Source organism: Notothenia rossii (genome assembly GCF_949606895.1).
Source record: "Notothenia rossii genome assembly, chromosome: 10".
Taxonomy (NCBI): domain Eukaryota; kingdom Metazoa; phylum Chordata; class Actinopteri; order Perciformes; family Nototheniidae; genus Notothenia; species Notothenia rossii.
In genome coordinates, this window is record NC_136908.1 from 23,327,258 (window position 1) to 23,349,023 (window position 21,766).

At 40.9% G+C, this 21,766-nt stretch overlaps 1 protein-coding gene across 1 annotated transcript; it reads right to left on the reverse strand.

The window, feature by feature from the left end:
• Positions 1–6,257: 6,257 nt before the first annotated feature.
• Positions 6,258–20,503, reverse strand: slc39a7 (solute carrier family 39 member 7). The gene is made up of 8 exons (XM_079656469.1): positions 20,312–20,503; positions 18,334–18,821; positions 12,982–13,150; positions 12,431–12,511; positions 12,064–12,192; positions 11,710–11,823; positions 7,616–7,812; positions 6,258–7,248 (listed from the first exon to the last, which is right to left on the reverse strand). Exons 2-8 carry the CDS (start codon positions 18,811–18,813, stop codon positions 6,994–6,996), a joined length of 1,425 nt encoding a protein of 474 aa, XP_079512595.1. The 5' UTR covers positions 18,814–18,821; positions 20,312–20,503; the 3' UTR covers positions 6,258–6,993.
• Between the last annotated feature and the right edge of the window lie 1,263 nt (positions 20,504–21,766).

The following is a 21,766-nucleotide window of genomic DNA, read 5'->3' on the forward strand; positions in this document are numbered from 1 at the left end:
AACATCCTAAACTATATGTACATATTTTAGTTGGAGGCATTACTGTAATCCCCTTGCTTTAAAGGCACTTTAAGTAAAAATTGGCACTACTTACCCCACTCTCCCTACAGCGGTTCTGCACTGCGGTCACTCAGCCGTCTCTCCACTTTGTTTTTTCAAATCAGCTGCTCTTCATTATTCCTGCTATATTTGACGAGTGATACACATATTTGTTACCACAAGTTCTTAAGAAAACTGACTCTGTTGGAATCGGTTCTAGTTTGACTTCTACCAGAAATAAAATGAAGTACTTTTACTGTGTACTTAATTTGTGAGTAATCCTCTGTCAAAGTCCCCTCCTTAGTACATAATGCATGTTTTTCTGCTATCTTTGATGAGTGATATAAATATAATTTTACCATTAGTTCTTAATGAAATTGATACTGTTTGACTTTGTATTAGTTAGCCTACTACTTACAATACATTGAAGTACTTTTACTGTGTACTTTTTGAGAAATACTCTGTCAAAGTCCCCTGCTGAGAACAAAATCAAGCCACTTCTGCTAAGTTTGATGAGGGAATTCTTTTTTGTTGCCATTAGTTCTTCGTGAGATTGATCCTGTTGGACTCAGTACTACTGAAACTACCCCCACAAGTACTATGAAGTACTTACTGTGTACTTTTCCAACAATCCTCTGTCAATGTCCCCTCCTGAGAACAAGAATGCATGTTTCTCTGCTATTTTGAATAAGCGTTAAAAAACCTTTCTTCATGAGACTGATATTGTTGGACAGAGTATTTTTAAGAGGATGGTAGACTGCACACTGACACACTCTGTCACTATTGTTGCCCTCTTATGGTGCTGCTGTCTTTTAATATATAATTATTCCTCCGCCGCTAGTTCATACCTCGCAGATTCTTCAGTCTCATCAGCCTCATCCTTCCATCAGTCCCAGTCAATGCCTCCAGCACACTTCCAGTGTCTGACTCCATATGACATTGTCCTGATGATGTAAGGGTGATGCCCCATGATCACAAAATGACCCCTCTAATGTCTGAGCGCCAAAGACCTCATATTATGTCTGCATTCATGTTACAAGACCCATTATAACAATTTCCTTTCCTTTTTTCTCTTCTCTTAACTGAATAGCCCTGTCTTTAAGTATAATACAATGTAAAGTCCTTTTCCTGCACCATTTTAAGGCTTCCAAACAGGCATTTTTACTGTATGTGTTTGGAGAAATGACACAATCATTGGCCCAGAATTGTACTTGATAAATTCTGAATCTTGTGGTGCTTGAAAAAATACACACTGGTTAAGCCGTCCAGGTTATATACTGTATGCCTTTTTTGCAATATTTTAAAATGTCAGTAGTTATTTAAACAAACCACTATCTGAGGATAATACAAGCAATTATAAAACACCCTTTACTAGAGAGCCATTAAAGCCCATGAAGAATGTATACTTTCAAAAATCTTTTCAATTGCTGTAAGTTAAGGCACTGTCTTTGTAGAACATTTTAAATATTCTTCATTTGCAGTATTTTTTTTTAAAAAGTGTTCAGAAAGACTGCATCAATTATATGCTATATATATATACATGGGCGTAATTTCCACTGGGGACAGGGGGGGCATGTCCCCCACACTTTTCAAAATCCAGTTTGTGTCCCCCCCACTTTTCAAATGTGTTTTTTTTTACGCAAGTGGTCATCGTCACGGAGGAGCGTCTGTGTGTGTGTGGCAGGAGCGCAGTTTGTGTGAGAGAGAGAGACAGAGAGAGAGAGACAGAGAGATAGAGACAGAGAGAGACAGAGAGAGACAGAGAGAGTTACAGGGGTTGTTGTTAGTATCTGGTGCTAGCTCGGAGCTAACGGAGATTAGAAGCTGTTTCAACAATAAGGAGAGGGAGAGTCCTCTCCTGTCGGACTGAGAGGCTGAGATAACGTCAGCTCAGGGAGGTAAAGGACTCAATGAGTGATTATAAACTTTAGTTATCTCAGTGGGTCTCAAACGGTTTGGTCTAAACAAATATTTCCATCTATTTAATATAGTCTTTCAAAATAAGTTAAAAAATAATTCCAATATCAGTAAAAAATAAAAAACACAGTTTGAATGGGAAGTGATTAGTAAAATATGCATAAATAAAAAGAAAGAATGCAGACTAGGTAAGATAAAGATAGGAGAGAGGAGTATATCAATGATGTGTTATTGGTTCTGAGCATATTCTAATGGTTTTTGGAGTATTGAAATATATACAGTTTTGTTTCATGAGTGTTGAGAGTTGTATCTATAAATCTCTTAATTTGTGCACCAAATTGATGCTTTAACTTCAATTTATAGAAAAAAATCTTACCGGAGGTGCATGCCCTCGGACCCCCCTATAGGATGTGAGGTCATCACAAATAAAACAGGTTCATGGATAGTTTGCACACTCATTATATACACTACACATTTTTCTTGGATTAGTTAACACCATAGTCCCTATTTGTAGAAAGGCAGGAAATGGAATTAAATAGAGAACAATGTTTCATTGCGCAGGACCCCCTGTTTTGTGTCCCCCCCCCACTTCTCAAACCAAAGTTACACCCTAGTATGTATATATATATATATCATATTAATATTTTGTATTAACTAACCAAAGTCAATTTAAATAGTGGGCAAAAATGGGTTAATTTCCATGCATGTGGTGGTGTTTGATATAGTTTACGTTTAACTTCAACTATTTTAGGCAGAAAAACGTATACCAAACCATTTTTTAATAATTTACTATAATTTAGAAAGGTTTTTGTGAGAAATCATTTCAAAAGTAAACTTATTTTTCATTTCATATTTAAATTTGAAATGTTTGCTCACAATATTATTAATTTATACATTTTTATCATTTAAAAAAAATTATTAATCCATTTATTTTTATTGTATTTCCTTGAGGCTGGGAAGATATTCAACATGCAAATGTTCTAATGCAAGTAAGCATAAGTATAACATGGAAAAGGAAATAAAATACGTTTCATAGGAGGATGTGGATTTATTTTCTCTCACCTTGTAGTTACACAATCAAACAATCTATAATTTAGCTCTGGCCTTCACTCACAAAAAAAACATTTAGTTGAATTGGACACATTTTTCAAAGCTCTATTGACTGACATGCGATGACTGGGACTGATGGAAGAATCTGCGAGGAATGAACTAGGAGCAGAGAAATAATCATATATTAAAAGACAGCAGCATCATAAGAGGCCAACAAGAGTAACAGAGTGTGTCAGTGTGCAGTCTACCATCCTCTTAAAATACTCTGTCCAACAATATCAGTCTCATGAAGAAAGATTTTTTTTAACGCTTATTCAAAATAGCAGAGAAACATGCATTCTTGTTCTCATGAGGGGACATTGACAGAGGAGTACTGGAACAGTACACAGTAAGTACTTCATAGTACTTGTGGGGGTAATTTCACTAGTACTGAGTCCAACAGGATCAATCTCATGAAGAACTAATGGCAACAAAAAATAATTCCCTCATCAAACTTAGCAGAAATGGCTTGATTTTGTTCTCAGCAGGGGACTTTGACAGAGGATTCCTAAAAAATATACACAGTAAAAGTACTTCAATGTATTGTAAGTAGTAGGCTAATACAAGTCAAACAGTATCAATTTCATTAAGAAATAATGGTAACAATATATTTGTATCATTCATCAATAGCAGAAAAACATACATTATGTACTAAGGAGGGGACTTTGACAGAGGATTACTCACAAAGTACACAGCAAAAGTACTTCATTTTATTTCTGGTAGAAGTCAAACTAGAACCGAGTCCAACAGTGTCAGTTTTCTTAAGAACTTGTGGTAAAACATATTTGTATCACTCGTCAAATATAGCAGGAAAGAAGAGCAGCTGATTTGAAAAAACGAAGTGGAGAGGCGGCTGCGTTGACCGCAGTGCATAATCGCTGTATAGTTTACATCTCCTAACAATGTTGTCCATTTTAGACAGAGGCTTATTATATTTACAGTCCTTAATAACATCCATTTTCTGGGCTCAATATGTGTCTTGGCCGTTTTCGTTGTGATCGCTAAATTCAGCTTGTTTCCCTTAACATTATCACCGTTCCAAGCAAACGAGTGCTTTTGTTTTGAAATCTCTTCCGTGAGTTTCGCCCCGCCCCTCGCTCCAATGACCATTTGACCATTTAGTAAGGCAAAAAGCAAAAAGCAAAAACGCCTCTCAGACGGTCTTCCGTTTACGTGTCTAATAGAGAAAAACAATTAGACGGTTGATACACGGATTATCATGCCATAGTCTTTTGATTTAATATTTAATTAAGCGTAAATATAATCCTAAATTGAAGACACTTCAATTTTGCAGATTACAGATTGATCAAATCACCACTGTGAATTGTATACCTTAACTGGATCTCTTATGAAATTGCCTTAAAGTAAATCTTTAAAAACAGGGGTACAACGAGCGGATACAGATTTGCTGCCGATCTGACGTCAAATCGGCGGCGGGCGGTCGGACCCACAGAAAGTTGCTATCAGAAACAATGCCTGACGTGTTTTGGACGTAATCTCGTCTTTGTTTACATTAGGAAGCCTCGCTAACACTCAGAGCAAACCTGTACTGAAGAGCACATGTGTTTAAAAAGCAGAAAATAAAAAAAGTAACTCACCTTGTGATAAACCCCGCAAGAGAAAAAGCATTTGAGCTCCATACTGTTTCAGAAATAATCTTTGATGTGGATAAGAACAGGATGGCATTTTATCACAGCAGAATTTAACTTTACCTCCGTTAGAATTCTGATCAGGCATTAGCTCCGCCTCCTCTCTTTTTTTTTCAAGCTAAGGACCCCAAATCCGCGTTTCTCTAACAGGGCTGCAAAAGAGGGGTATGAGCAGTATGAGGCATGGCTACAATGGGTGAACTGTTTAGTATTTTAAGCAAAAAACTTCAAAGACATGTTTTGTATAGGTGACCTGTCATGCAAAATGCACCTTTGTACGTCTTTTATACATGAATATGTGTCCCCGGTGTTCCAGGGAACTCACTAAGTGTCAGAAAACACAACCCTCTCTATTTTCCTCCATACCCAAATCTCTTAAAAAGGGGCTGCAATGGATCTGATACAGACTGATCCAGATTTGAACACTTCTATGACGTCACAGAAGTGGCGCTACGGCTATTGGGCCAACTCCACCAATCAGGAGGAGATAGCCACGGACATTGCCGTTCGAAAGCGCTAGAGACATTGTAGTACATATGCCAAGTCTGTAGATGGTGCTCTTCTCACAGAATCAGCCATGAAAAGACAGTGTTAAATTGAGCGAAATGAGGAATGGCTAAAATGCATGATCTGTTTGGTATTTTGAAAAATAAAAAGTATAAATATGCCTTACATAGGTATGGTCCTACACTATATTATTCAAATATAGCATGATAGGTCCACTTTAAGTTTCACTTGGGATTGCATGATATAGCCCAGCGCAACACCCTCGTCAAATATGTTGCCACTTGTTTGTACCATTTTCAGGCGATTTGTAATCTGTTCAAGAAAAAGGATGTGTTTTGGGATATTTGGGGAGTTAAGTGGTCCGCGAGTGTTTTTTTTATTGGTTAAGTGGTCCTTGGTATGAAAAAGTTTGAGAAACACTGTACTAGATGACTACATTTGTATGTGATATTTGCAATTTAAAAATGTAATAAATATATTACCCCATAATATCATCAAAACTAACTTCACTTTGTGTAGTCCACAGGCTCAAATGTGTGGCTTTATTTGTCTTGTGCTTTGGGCTCAAATGTGTGATCCAGTCTTCTAGAAATCATCTGTCCATGTGATGGAGGAATGCACAGTGCCTTTAGGGGGTGTGGTCTCATAACCATGCAGTAAGCCGTGTGCTATGTGTGATTGAGGAATGGCATGGATATTCAAGTGTACTTGAATGGCATGTTTGTTTTAGTCAAGATTATGCTAAAATATACTTCCCCCAACTATATTTAAGTTCCCTATGAAGAGCCAACCTTCAATTCGCAGTTTATTCCCATAAATTCCCGTTAATTCCCATGGAAAGTTTCCATCTTTGAAAATTCCCGGAATTTTGCAACCCTAGTCAAGAGTCAATTGAGTATTATCTGCTTCCTAGGTAGGTTGATAGCAGATTACATTCTGTTCCTTCGAACTGAATTTCAATCATGTTACATTTTAAAAAGGCCATTTGATTATTTACAGACTTTCTATAGCATTTAAAAGTATTTGCCTTTAATTAGAAAACATGCTGCAAAGTAATCACAGGAAATTATAAACCTTTATTGGGGATGTTCATCACAGCTGTCAGTATTCTCCTCGACTATCCATCGTTAGTTAATAAACTATACAGTGGATTGTGTAGGAATGGTAAAGGCTAAAACAGCTTGTTACTTTGACAAAGATTTGAATGACTTCAGAGTACATCTGTAGAAGCCACAACTTTTACTTTTATTTTGTGGAATGTAAAAATATTAACATTCATCATCTCCAGACAGACACGATAACAAGCCGGTCACTGCCATTGCTTCCCTTTCACTGACCCAACTCTGAAATGCAGATTTAATTTGCAAAAGGACAGAAAATGTGCTGGAAGATGAATCTACTTTAAGCCACTCTTGGAAACCGGCCACCAGTAAAAGTGAAGCTGACGATCGGTGTCTTGAACAAGGTGTGTAAATTGTGAAACCAGCGGACAGAAATATTTCTCATCCTGTCCTGATGTAGACCCTTAATGAAAAGCAGTTCTTAAAATATTTTTCCATCAGGTTGTTACTTTCCAGCTCTCAGTCTCTCCCAAAAATACAGTATAACAAATCAGCATGTGAAACGCTAAAAAAACATGACAAAAATCATCCATTCCCCATCAGTAGGTGGTGCTCGTCCCAAAACAGAAGCAATACAAAAAAACACCTCTGACAAATCATAATCCAATTGGACTCTACTTAAAACCAGCATTATTTTTTTCAACCACTTTTGACCCTCTTCTCTCTCCGTCTCACTCGTACTCAGCGATCAGCACCATCATGCCCACTCCGAACAGCAGGGCCAGGATCTCCATCAGAGACTGGCCGAAACTGGTGCGGCCCGCTAACAGTTCTGGGAGCACGGTCACCGTGGCGATGTAAACAAATCCGCCGGCAGTGAACGGCAGGATCCAGGCGGTCGCCGCAGCGCCCACGCCCTCAGCCAATAGGGAGCAAGATGTGCCGGCCAGAGCTCCCAGAGCCGTCAGCAGCTGTAGACACATGGCCTGATGGGAAAGAAGAAGAGGATGATTCAAGTCTTATGAGTCTCCATAACTACAACACAATTGCTTTTTTTTCTTCAAAATATCTTATACAAATTAAGTTTGATTAAAACATTTATTTTCAAATCAATATGCATAGAAACTGAAAACATTTAATCTGTAATTACACACCAATTATCGTTTAAAGGCCCAACAAATTTCAATTTGCTGATATTTCACAAAGTCAAATGTATTATATAAATCTATATTTAGCAAAGTCCATTTATTTGATGACTGGGTCTACAGAAGACTGGGCCAATAGACTTCTTTTAGGATCCTGCCTATTGTCTGTGTTGGACAAGATGAAGCTGCAGCTTGAGTTATCAGCTACCTTTTTTTTGGTGCAGCCGGACTGAACAAGGATGGCAAAGTCTCCGATCTCATGTGGGACCTCGTGAAGCAGGATGGTGAGGGTGGTGACGGCGCCCACCGCAGGACTGACGAGGAACGACGCTCCGATGGCCAGGCCGTCAGTGAAGTTATGTGTGAAGTCAGCTGCAAGGTTCAGGTAACCCGACACCTTGATGTCTATTAGTGGAGACAATAAAGAAGAAATGAGGATTAGAACACACTGTTTCCAGTCTCCAACTACAAACACGATGTCAGGGAGCATTTCTGTGGCCCTCTGTTAGATGGAGGACACGTTATTCACATACATGTGGCATCAATTATGTCAGCAGCACATACCAGTGCTAATATGACTAACTGAAGTGATGCCAAAAGAAGATTAAGTTTCTGTTTCTAGATTTTTCAACCCTACAGGCAAATTCAAAGCTTATGATACTTATGGCGCATTTACACTGCAGGCCTCGCTCGGTTTGGTTAGGCCTTATTAGGCCCGGCTCACTTTAATGCTGCGCTCACATTACAGTTTAGGAACTGGGCTAGTTACTATAGTAACGCAGTGTAGGCGGAGCCGTGAAGTTGTCTTCAATGAGCGCCCCAGTAAAACAACACAGCCGTTAGCTCTTAGCACTCAGAGCTCTTCATATCTGTTCAGAAACTAGACAAAAGTTAAACAAGTACAAACCACATACTGTCTGTGTCATGGCGAATACAGTCGCTGGTTTATTTATGTCAATCTCCTTCTCTCTAATCATCAGCTTTCGTAGCTCCAGCTGAAGCTGAAGCTCGCTCATTATCGGAGCGACCTCTGTTTCCTCGTCTTTGGATGAACCAACACCCGCTTCCTCCGACAACACTTCCTGTCCTATGAGTGCAGCCAACAGCTGTTCCTTAATTACCTGCTTCCTGCTCTGTTTACTCATTTGAATTTCAAACCTGCCTGCGACTAACTCAAGTTGTTGCTTACTACATGCATCCAACTTCCCCCGCGTTGGAGCAGCAACAACCCCCTCTAAATCAAAATCCATAACGCAATACCTCAATTTAAACTTCCCCCCAAAAAAACAACAACAACACTGATACCAGTTAGGCTACCACACAAGCAGCTCTACACTGTATACAAACAACACCAACAAAACAAACACACACAGCTGTCAAGGTGCACAAGAAGCACTATCCACCTGCCCGAGACAGCGTTAGGACGAGCCCCCATATGTTACGACCCAGCCCTCTACTTAATGGTAGAGACTCGTTGGGGAGAACCGCAACAGAGAAAACAACACAACAACACGCAGCCTTTACGGTGTTCATTTATTGATACCTCCGTACTTACATGGCCAACCGGCAAATGAACAATGCGCCGGAGGACAGGAAAACAAACAAAAGGACAAAGGGGGCCTGGGCCAGCCACACCACGGGCTGTAGGACCCAGCGCTTCCTTCCGCTACCCAAAAACCTAACAAGTCCCTACGGGAGAAAACAAAGCTGCGAAAAAACCTAAACTACCTGTTCCTCCAGTTTACATAAGATAGAGACACTTGGGAATCTACAGATCCTGAAGTAGAAGAAGGAGGACACCACGGAAAACCTCATCCGGCATTAAGATTGGGGAAGAGAGCTCTTCTCCTCCAGCTTCTGCTTTTCAAGTCCCCAGCTGAACGTAATTGGGACACCTGGGGGAGGCGGAGCCAGGGGCGGACCAGGTGTGTCTGTGCAGCAGGGAGACAGAGAGAGACAAACAAGAGGGGAGCACATAACAAGGCCGTTGTTGTGAGTGTGGACGGTCGGAGCATATATAACGTTAGCTTAGCCAAGCTCCATTTAGAAAACACGCATTTAAAAAAGGGTTTTTCGCCTGCCCTCTGTCCGCAGACTTGTCAAAGCCTTAATTAGTGGTTTTTACTATCCAGTATCAGTATGTTGTTACTTCGGCATCATTTTGAAACGTGTATTACAATTAAATCACGGTCAAATATGTTCATCTTGTTGTAGTTGTAGCCCCCTTGCCAGCGATTCTCTCTAGTTTAGCATACTCAGCCCGACTCAGCCTGGTTGTTCCTGGCTCTAGAACCACGATTTTATGGGGCCAGAAAAACTGTGAAAAAGTACCCCCGGGCCGGAAGTAGGCCAAGTGTAAGCGCAACCAAAAATAGGCCCCGCTCGGCTCGGCACGCTTAAAGCGAGCTCCGCGCTGTAGTGTGAATGCGCCAATAGATGACTGACGGTTTCATAAAAGCTAACGTGTGTTTGCAGCCCCAGAAAACGTGACTTGGCCACGCCTGAAACCACTCCCTCATCTACTAAACTGGAATAACCCCATCACAGCTGTTTACCTCCGCCTGCTGGTGAGGCCGCAGTTTGCATCCATGTCTGTACTATCCTAGGAAGTTGGCCAAAACCCAGTTTTGTGAGGTCACAGTGACCTTGACCTTTAACCACCAAAATCAAATCAGTTCTTGCTTGAGAATAAAATGAAATACAAAAAATTCTCTCAAGGTGTTCCTGAGATACCACTTTCAGGACATTGGAGAAATAAAAACTGTCTTTGCATTAAATAACCCATCTCTTACCCTTAGGTACATTTCACATTTTTATTCCACACTAGAAAAAGGTAGTACCTATACGTAGTAGGGATGTAACGATATACCGAATATCGCGGTAAATAAATTTCCCAATACCGTCGTGAGACTGACAAAATCTACCGCGATTTTTAAAAAAAAATAATTTTTTTTTTTTTTTTTTTTTTTTTTAAACACTTTTTTTTTTTTAAACCTTTATTTAACCAGGTGATCCCATTGAGATCATCGATCTCTTTTTCAAGAGAGACCTGTCCAACATGGCAGCAAGTAGGTTACAACATGAAAATAAAACAACAGATAACACAAAAGGACATCGTATTTACAGGGCTACATTTACACACCTAGAGACATTGACAAGTACCAACCATATATTTATATCTCGCCATGTCAATAAGCCTGGCGTTAGACTTTTTCGCTGTCCGTCATTTTGACAGACAGGATCGTAAAATATCCGTCATAATCCCTTATTACCCGTCGGGTCTGAACAGTTCACGATAGAGCATGCTCGTGAACTGTCAACGGGGGGGGGGGGGGGGGGGGGGGGGCGGTGTTATGCCGTGTGTGCATGCACCTCGCGGGACGCGCACAGCGTGAAGCAAAACCTCCCAGACATGTATTGATCTGTACGGCAAAGTACGGTTTGGGAACTATATCATTTCCTTTTGGAGGGCATGCATAACACGGCATAACACCAGAGCCTCGCGGGAAACGTTGGCGCTGTTCCGAGTTTGTTCTAATCTGTCAAAATGACAGACTGCTTTCAGATTTTTCCGTCATTGTTAAATAAAATATTCGGTGAACGCGACCACTGGTGTCCCAGCAACATCAGTACCAAGCGAGAGAGTTGTTTCCAGAGCAGGGGATATTGTAAATGCCCAAACACCCCAGCTTATAAATACCTGGAAATGTGGACATTCTCATATTCCTAAAAACCTGTTTGATGATGCTGAGTGAGTGACGAGTGAGTTTGAGTTGAGTTACTTGAAAAACTAAAGTGAAACTTGATTTATTTTATTGCAGGGTCTGATTATTAAATGTCCTTGTTTATTTGTGAGATGCAGTGGCATAAAGAAAATGCTTACTTTGTTGGGTAGTACCAGTAGGTACAAAAACACTGGTTTTCTTGTTCCAGTCTGTTACTGTCACTTTGTTTTTGACACTTTAAAATACTGCTATCCTACAAAAAGGCTGTAAAAATCAGATTTATTATGTAATAAAGAAACATTTTCCGAATAAAAAAAAAAAAATGATTTTTTTTTTTCTTCCCTTTATTATTCAATATCGCGATAAATACCGTACCGTGGACTTGTTATCGCGATATTATCGTACCGTGAGTTTTTGGTATCGTTACATCCCTAATACGTAGGACTAAACTTTTTAATTAAACGACGAAAGGAAACTATAACGCATAATCACTCCTCATCTCAGACATGGTAGTGTCTGACCAGCAGAAGGTGCTAGTGTTCATAAGTACATCTGGAAAAATCTACATTTTATTCACCTGTGCTCTTTGGCTCCTCTTTCTTTGACACCGCTTTGTCTTTGCTTTTTTTCCCCTCTTTCTTCTTTCCTTCCTTTTCATCTTCCCCATCGCTGTCCTTTTCCTTGGGAGCATCTGGGAATGTTACAAGAGTGTACAAATTAGCCTCAGATCCCAGATTGAATATTAAAATACTAGGTAAAGAGGCTTTAGATTTCTAAAGCCATTTGGGCTAATTATCTGGACACACTGTACACAAATAATGCAAATAGATAATAAAGTGTGAAAAACTGCAATCTTTAGCATGATCAGACTAAGAAAAGTCCTGCATATGAATATTTGATATATAACAATGAGTGTGTTACATCGGCGTACCATGTGAGTGGCCGTGGGAATGACTGTGGCCTCCCTTCAGTGCCCGCACAAACTTCTCCACAACCAGGAAGGCTATGATCCCACCGAGAACCCACAGACCCACGGACATCGTGTGACCGTGGGCAGCCCCTGTGCAGGAAGAGGACAGGAAACACAGGTTAGAACTGTGACGCATGAACAGAGTCTGAAACGTACTGACGTCCCATGTTAATCCTGCTCATTACAATACACTGCTGACAGTACATGTCACCATCTATAGAGTCAAAATAGGGTATTCTTTTGGCTTCTGTACATTTATTTTTTACGTATTTCCACACCTGGGATCATCTGAGGACATACACTCAGAGAATAGGCAGTAATTGCATACCGTGGGAGTGGCCGTGGTCCTGTGACTCTTCACTTGCATGCGAGTTTCCGTGATCTTCTTCTCCATGGTGAGAGTGGGGCTCTGTGCACACAAGAAGAGACATCAACATAAAAACAGACAAGCGGAGGATCCTGCTACAATGTCTGGGTTTTCAATGAGCATTTGATCATTGCCGTCATTAGCTCACTGACAATATTGTTTCTTTATGTCTGTGTTAAGTTTGCAGAAGTGTTGTGGCTATCCATGGTTGGGATGCTGAAGTATCGATAGCTAGTAAAAGTGAGCTACGAGATCAGAGAGAAAAGTAAACATGAGCTGTGAGAAAAAAAGTCACCGGGTGTTTAAAATCCCCTGCGTCCCTGTTAGTCATTAGTTTGGTTCCGCACTCTCTTTTATTTGAACAAAACCTCCCTGCATTAGCCCTCTTATAACACCAGGCATGTTTTACATCACAAATGCACCTGAACACACCTCTTGACACAATTAAGCCAACAGGAGAGTATAATAAAAGTCAGTAACAATTGAGCCGACTTCTGGGGATCACTACCTACCCAAAGCGTGTGGTATGAGGTGGAGGAAGGCGTCACCCAGCAGTCCGCCTGAGGCGAAGCTGAGCAGCACCTTGAGCAGGTTCTGGTGCTGGTCGCTGTTGGACTGAACTGGAATCAGGAACAGGATGAGGAAAGGGGCCGCACTGATCAGCAGGGTCGCTCCGATAGCCTGCGGACAGGGATGAGAGATTTATTCTGCATTAGCGTCAAACTGTGAATTAACCACAATGCGACACGAGAAAACCGGAGTTAGAGGGGGAAAGGAGCAGAACGGTGATCTGTAGTGATGGCAGTTTGACACTGAAGCTTCGAACGGAGCTTCAACCCTGGACTTCCTATTCCATAGAAGCAGTGCTTCGAAGCTTGCTTCAAAATCACGTGACATGTGACGTCCGAAGCAGCAACTGCTTCAAATCATGTGACATGTGACGTCCGAACCAGCAACTGCTTCATTTCCTGAATGAATCAACTCACTGGTTCGCCGTCCAATCAGGTGATTCAATGCACTGCCTCGTCTCGATTCTGACAGGTGACAGGTTGAAACAGTTTCAAATTTGAGCGCTTCAACACTTTATAACCGCTCTAAACAATGCGCAATGTGTGGGTTGTTGTCGTAGTTTGCATTGTTGCTGTTGAGTTGTTGTTGGCATTGCATTTGAATTGGATCATTATAGAGCAAGCCAGGAAGAAAAATAGGTCGTTCTGGCAAGTGAAACACTTCGAAATGTGGAGAAGTTGTGAACAAAAAGACAATGAGTAATATAAAAACACTTCGATGGTCTAAGGAATTGATAGCCCAGTGGATAGAGCCGGCGGCTAGGATGCGGCGATATCCTCCGCGCAGCTGGTTCAAAGCTCGGAATAGTTAAACTTTTAATCATTGCTTTTCAACTTTAATACTTTAATAACTGATAAAAGGCCCTCTCCGCCCAAAAAAATGTCAAGCACTCTCTAGTCTCTTCTCAATAACCCAATATACACTATTATCAATCTTTAATTGCAAATAGAACATGATATTCAGTCTTAGTGTGTGTGTGCATCGAATGTTTTTCAAGGCAAAGATGCGTTAAACCCACTGCAGCCTTGCACTTCGCCAGGAGAGGTCGCTTTAACTGAAGCTTCGAGAAATGAACCTATTTCCGACAGAATTGTCCAAGTGGTTCGACGCTTCATTCAAAGCTTCATTTTGCCATCACTAGTGATCTGTATGAGGCTAATCTATGCTATAACAGCATGAGGAGCGTTCATTTGTAAGCACAAATGTGCTTTGTCATTGATCAATAACAATGACTCCACAAAAAAATTATGATAACTACATGCAGGGCTGTAAAAAAATAAGTATTATTCACTCTTGAATAATGAAAGTAAAAGAACAAAATGAAGCTGAATTACTCATTAATACATTATTCTACTGTGAGGTGTTAAACTAAATAACGTGAATGGCAATTTCATTAAATCACGGTGCCTTCAAAGCATATGAAAAAAGCTTTTTATTATAAGGGGAAATAAATGTATTGCAGGGAAAAAGATGAGTATTGATAAAACGAAATATGTTAAATATGAAGCTGAAGCCATCCATCCATCCATCTTCTCCCGCTTATACGTGGTCGGGTCGCAGAGGTAGCAGTTCCAGCAGTGTCGAGACGAAAGTCAATATTGAAAGAAAAATAATAATATCTGAGAAAAACGGACTGATAAATAATTATTTGTATGTATTTTCGTTTAGAGTATTATTATTATTATAGTATTGTTCAATACCAGGAGGGGTATTCGTTTCATTTTGAATAGCGTAGGCTACTTTTCTTAATAAGCGAGCTGTTATTAAAAAATATTAATGCCGCTTCCTGTAGCACGGCAACAAAAGGGGCAGGAATTGTGATGGCCGGCCGGTCTCTTGTTCCCAAAGCCACGGAGGGAGAAGTTGACGACAGTGTGTGTGTGAGGCTCCAGAGACGCCGTTGGTATGTTTCTCCGGTGTTTATTGTGTTTTATGTACTTGATCTGTTGCCTTATTTTGTGAGAGTGCTGTTGCGCAATCGACGGCTTTTTACGCAGCGTGGTCTGCCTGCGCTCCGTTTGTTTGGTGTATATTTTAGACAGCGCAGGTGGTGTTCAGTGGAGGTTTTCTCTGGTGCTTGTTTCCAAGTAGAGAAATACACTCTTATTAATTCATTTAAGTTAATGATGTGGTTGTAAAATAACTCACAATTTATCCTTTTAATTAAAATACCCTGAAAAGGCAGGAATGTGACTGAGTTGGTGTTATTATTATTGAGAAAAGTGCAATGAGGCATGCAAAATGTTTGTAATTTATATTTGCATGTGAGCTAACATTTGTTTGTCCTTTGTGTTTTGAAGGTTTTCAACCCGATGAAAATTGGAGTTGTCTTTTAAAAATAAAGACAAAAAAGAACAAAATCAGAGTTGTCCAAGCGTCCTCTGTTGCCCTCCAGCCTCTCAAGTTCGGGCTAAATCACTATGTACATGTCAAAAACCTGAAGAACTTGACAAGCAGAGAGCCCCAAACGTTCCTTTCCCTGGCCACATCAACCAGCTCTGACTGGGGGATTCCAAGGCGCTCCCAGGCCAGCGAAGAGATATAATCCCTCCACCTGGTCCTAGGTCTACCCCTCGGTCTCCTACCAGCTGGACGTGCCAGGAACACCTCTCTAGGGAGGCGCCCATGTGGCATCCTAACTAGGTGCCCGAACCACCTCAACTGGCTCCTTTCGACGCGGAGGAGGAGCGGTTCAACTCCGAGTCCCTCCCGGATGACTGAACTTCTCACCTTATCCCTAAGGGAGACGCCAGCCACCCTGCGGAGAAAACCCATCTCGGCCGCTTGTATCCGCGATCTCGTTCTTTCGGTCATGACCCATCCTTCATGACCATAGGTGAGGGTAGGAGCGGAAATGGCCCGGTAGACAGAGAGCTTTGCCTTCTGGTTCAGCTCCCTTTTCGTCACAACGGTGCGGTAAAGCCACTGCAGTACCGCTCCGATTCTCCAGCCCATCTCACGCTCCATTGTTCCCTCACTCGAGAAAAATACCCCGAGATACTTGAACTCCTTCACTTGGGGTAAGGACTCATTCCCTACTTGGAGTGGACAGTCCATTGGTTTCATGCTGAGAACTAGGGATGCACCGAATATTCGGCCGCCGAAAATTATCGGCCGAAAATGGTTAAAAAGGCCCTTTCGGCCGAAAGGGTTCTAGCACCGAAAAAATATCACCGAATGTCAGAGAACAGGGTTACGTTGGTAAACTAACGTGTTGTTGTGATGACGTAATCAAAACGCGGCGACAAGCACGGCGCGCGACCATGCTCGCGGCTCGCTCACAGCCAACATGTCTGCCGCTTGGAGATATTTAAAAATATCAGAGAAAGAGGCGTGGATTGCGATTTGTAAAACGTGTTCAGCTGACATTTCTCGAGGGGGTGTAACTGCAAAGACTTTCACCACTTCGGGATTACTCCACCACTTGAAATCAAAACACCCAGACAAATATGCGGAGTAAGATCAAATCACAAGCACTGACAGCGAGTTACTGTTCAGCGCTGCCTCTCATGTGCTTGATGAGAAGAGGAACAGACTTATGGCTGATAAAGCAGAGAAGCTGCTGTTCATTAAAAAGAACCTCCCACTTTTCACCATCTCAGGTGGGGGAAATGACAGCAGCACAGTGTTCAATATATTGTACTTTCGGTATCTAAATGATACAATGTTGTTTACATTGCTCATGAGGACAGACCACCTTATTTGCAGATTCTTGAAATTGTAATTTAATTTGTAATTGATTGTGGATTTTGTATCCAGTTTTCACTTTATGTATCTATACAATGTTTACTACTTATTTACAGATTCTTGAAATTCAATTGTAATTTAATTTGTAAATAGTTACATTCATGTGGATTTAGCCAGTTTACACATTTGTATCCATGCACTTATAGGTGCATTTGTTGTTGTTGAAGGCCTGGCTGTTACAGTCTTTATTTACACTATTTTGTTGTAGGCCTACTGGCCTAGATGTTTATGTAGTTTTAAAGCACCTTGGCTTTGTTCTGAATGCACTTTGTTGTAGTTATCCTACAGAGAAAAGAAAATGCACTTGACTTGGAATTAATGTGCTGTATGCATTCAAAAGTGCTGAATAAATGTTTTATGGACCCATAATAGTGATTATTATTTAAGTTAAGTTTTGCGATAATCATTTATTTTTCCATAATCAGGTAGCTGAACAACATTGGTAAAAAATGTATACATTTTATATATATATATATTTTGATTACGTCATCACAACAACACGTTAGTTTACCAACGTAACCCTGTTCTCTGACATTCGGTGATATTTTTTCGGTGCTAGAACCCTTTCGGCCGAAAGGGCCTTTTTAACCATTTTCGGCCGATAATTTTCGGCGGCCGAATATTCGGTGCATCCCTAGTTCTCAGCATGAAACCAATGGACTGTCCACTCCAAGTAGGGAATGAGTCCTTACCCCAAGTGAAGGAGTTCAAGTATCTCGGGGTATTTTTCTCGAGTGAGGGAACAATGGAGCGTGAGATGGGCTGGAGAATCGGAGCGGTACTGCAGTGGCTTTACCGCACCGTTGTGACGAAAAGGGAGCTGAACCAGAAGGCAAAGCTCTCTGTCTACCGGGCCATTTCCGCTCCTACCCTCACCTATGGTCATGAAGGATGGGTCATGACCGAAAGAACGAGATCGCGGATACAAGCGGCCGAGATGGGTTTTCTCCGCAGGGTGGCTGGCGTCTCCCTTAGGGATAAGGTGAGAAACATATATATAATCATTTTTGGCCTTTCGGCATTCGGTTTTCGGCCAACCGTTTCCTATTTTCGGTATCGGTTTCGGCCAAGAATTACCCATTCGGTGCACCCCTACTGAGAACCATGGCCTCAGATTTGGAGGTGCTTGTCCTCCGGGCCTGTCGGTGACTTGCAACTGCCTCGGGAGTCCCACGGGATAACAAATCCCTGAAGGCCTCCTTCTTCAGTCGGATATAATGCTCAGCAAGAAAACAAAGAGGAAGAATTCCAAAATTCTGTATTGTGTTCCAGAAAAAGGCATTTATATTAAACTGGCTCCTCATGCCAATACTTTTCCAGGAAGGTTGGCAGATTCCTACTTAAATTGTGTATCAGGATAGGATGAAACCGATCTGACCTGAGAGCTGCTGCTTACTACAGAGTCTCATACAATGTGACTCTGAGCAGCACCACCGCTACATAAAATACTTTGCATCTCTTTTCCAAGAGACTAATATAAAACAGATATTCCTTGCCACATTTCATACAGACAACCCATTGTTCCTAGCCTAACCTTGTGAACTCACCTGTGTCCAGAGCTCCAACGTATCCCTCTTCTCTGGTTCTGCCTCCCTCTTCACCCTCTCCCCTCCGTGTGAGTGCACGTGTCCATTTTCCTCCTTGTGCACCCGGACAATATCCTCCTGTTGTCCGTGATCATGAGCGTGTCCGTGCCCGTGATCATGAGCGTGCCCGTGATCATGAGCATGTCCGTGATCATGAGCGTGCCCGTGTCCGTGATCATGAGCGTGCCCGTGATCGTGTCCATGGTCATGAGTGTGAGCGTGCCCGTGGTGCTCCTCTTCCTCCAGAGGGATGTTAGCCTCGGCGCTCCACTTGCTCGCTCCATGGAACATCTTCACATCCTCAAGGTCATCGTGAGAGTGGCCGTGGTGGCCGTGTCCATGGTCGCCATGGGAATGGCTATGAGCGGTGGTTGAATGGGAGGCTAACAGGAGGACTGCAGATGCGGCCAGTGTCAGTGCCAGCAGACGTACACAGCCCATGGTATCCCCTATGACAAAAAGAAAAAAGTGAAGAAGTGAGAATTTTAATTTTAAAAAAACCCAATGGAATTCTGATGATTATATTTAGTGGTCATGTTTACGTCAATGAGAAGGATACAACATTTGGACCTGTTAGCAGCTGAATGATGGTAATAAATGCAAGTGCCTAGATATGCACAACTTGTCAGCAGGTTAAGAAAGGGCCTACAATCCCTCTTTTCCCCTTTGATAGCAAAGAACCAGGAACCAAACAGTTGCTAATGCTAGAACTGTTTAAATTGAAGTATTACAGCACTAAATGACTGCAACATTTGAATGCACTGATTTGTTTTGCAAGTGTGGCTGCGGCCACTGCTTAATTAGAAAGATACAGCTGCAGTGGATTTGCTTTACCTGACCTTGTGTAAGGAATTGCATCATCAGCCAATAAACTGTGTTCTCTGGGATAGATGTGTTCACTCACATAAAAAGGTGACCGCCCCTTGTAGTCATGGAAGCATTTTCAGTCACACCATTTCACCTTTACACAAGTGCATCATCAGTGAGATTGGGGTGTTATCCCTAGTATCTATTGAAGAACTATTCTTACTTAATCGGATCAGTCAGTTTAGCCAACATGGCAGGTATTCAAATGGGGATTGCATTTACTGCATTAATGCCAGTGGTGGAAGAAGTACTACAAAATATCAATACCAGTGTTAAAAGATGTGAGTAATTGTACCTGTTTAGTTGTTAAAGCCCTACACTCAAAAACATCCTTAAGTAAAAAACACTAGTAAACGTGTTAAAATAATATAAATTACCCAAAGTACTGATTATGCAGATTGGACCTTTACGGGGAAATCTCAAATCTGTATATCATTTTATTTCACTGGATTATAATAATTGCTGGATTCATAGACTCATTGCTAGTTTAATTGAATTCAAGAAGCGCATAAGACATCATCATTTGGGTTGATTTACATGTTGTGTTAATAAGTAAGTAACCACAGCTACCAACTACAGCTGTAGTGGAGCAGCAGTATAAAGTTGCATGAAATGGAAACAGTCAAGTAACTTGTATTTGATTAAATAGGCTGTGATTAATGATTACAGTTGTGCAACATTAACATATTCATTGGGTGTATTGCGCCAATGCAAAACGGTTAATGCAATACAGTTGTAATTACGATAGCATTCATGTAACGACACCTTAGCGGATTTAACAAACATCTGTTTCAGCTTGATTTAGAGTTTGCATTGTTTTTGATCGTGTTTATTTGCTGGTAGCTTCCTCGTAGGATGTTGGTGTAAAGCGGGTAATCCGTAAGTGTTAAATACATGTAATCTAACTGCAAACAGTGAAAGCCCCAGTCATCAAACAATGACCACGCATCACACAAGTTATAGAGAAAGCCTGCTAGCTTTACTGGCTAGCTAGCTAACAACTTGCTAACATGTTGCTGCAGCAGAATTATTGACTGCGACATACAATAGAAAACAAGCAATTACTTCTCACCGGATTGTGTCAGATATCACTGCCTGCTGGGCCGCTGGATAACTCTCTGTCCTGCGGGCAATACGTTTGATAAAACGCTTATACTTGTGTCTGCTTGGATGCTATTGTTAAGACGTGGCATTTACTCAAGTAAGCTCAACGAAATCTCGCGAGGTCGCATTCCACTCCAAAATGTGCCTCCTTCTATACTCACTCGTTGTCTCCATTTAGATAAAAAGATTGATTTTATTTTCCCTCAGCGATCACAATAGGATAAAAACGTATTTAGGAATAATTGTTTAAAAATGTTCACTCCTATATAGGCTACTGGATCAAATTGCATTTATTAAGATACAATAGGTCTGTAATGACATATCGCGAGATTAATGTTGTATCTGAGACTCACCTATTTAGGCTGCGCGAGACTGCAGGAGCATCCTGGAGGAGAAGAGGATGTTGCTCCGCTTGCGACTGACACTGCAATTACATAATGTAAATAATAGACCTTTATGTATTTAAGGGGCGAGGTAAGATGAGATAAAATTGACCTTTAACAATCCCCGTAGGTCAATTCATGTGTTTAGGCTGTAACATAATAAGAATAAATACAGATATTACACATGGAATATACACAGGAATGAAAAAAAGAATGAGAATATACAAGTATTAACAGTATTATTAGTAATTAATAATGACCTGCAATAATGTATCCTGGAAAACTTTCCCAGGATACATTATTGCAGGTCCAGCTACAGAGCAGTATATCACGTTTAAATGAGCCACACCTTTAAATGTTTAAAATGTTTTACATTGGAATGGTATTAGCCTAAAACTAAACTGAAAACGTTAGAAATAAAACATTATAATTCAGCAGTATGATATGGGAAGTATGATTTAAATGTGTCACTTCTGCATATCAACCTGTTCATGTTGGTACTTATAGTTATGACATTCCCAGAACAAATGACCATAACTACCCTTCTAAAAGGGGAAAATTAATAATCTTTTTTCTCAAGGCAATGATAAACCTGTGAGTTGGATGTCGAAGAGTCAGAATCAATATAGATTGATTTTATTTTAAAGTAAATTCAGATTGAACATAGTAAAACAATTTAAATGATTGTGTCCGTCCAAAAAAAAAAACATTACTTATATTGAAAACCACCCTTGAGTGATGGGATGGTAGACTAAAAGCTTTAGGGATCCAAACTATAACATATAATAAGTACCCTGTATCAAGATTGATGCAAATCAAGTGAAATTTGACCTTTTTAGAGAGATTTAGCAAAAAAAACCATCTCTTTTTAACCGCTAGAACTGAGGGAAGGTTCCACCTACACACACACACACATGTTACCAAATAAGGAGTGAGAGTGACGCGTAACAAAACCGGAAGCTGCGCTAACCTCTGGTGGCTAGCATTAGCAGATGCTTATTCTCCGATTTTTGCATAAAAATTGAATTATGGATTATCAA

Excerpts from the sequence above, each read along its gene's own strand:
- slc39a7 (XM_079656469.1), bottom strand. The coding sequence starts at position 18,813 with ATGGGCTGTGTACGTCTGCTGGCACTGACACTGGCCGCATCTGCAGTC. Across the intron at positions 12,193-12,430 it reads GGACCACGGCCACTCCCACG|GGGCTGCCCACGGTCACACG; the intron begins GTATGCAATTAC and ends CTTCCTGCACAG. Across the intron at positions 7,813-11,709 it reads AGAGGAGCCAAAGAGCACAG|ACATCAAGGTGTCGGGTTAC; the intron begins GTGAATAAAATG and ends CTCCACTAATAG.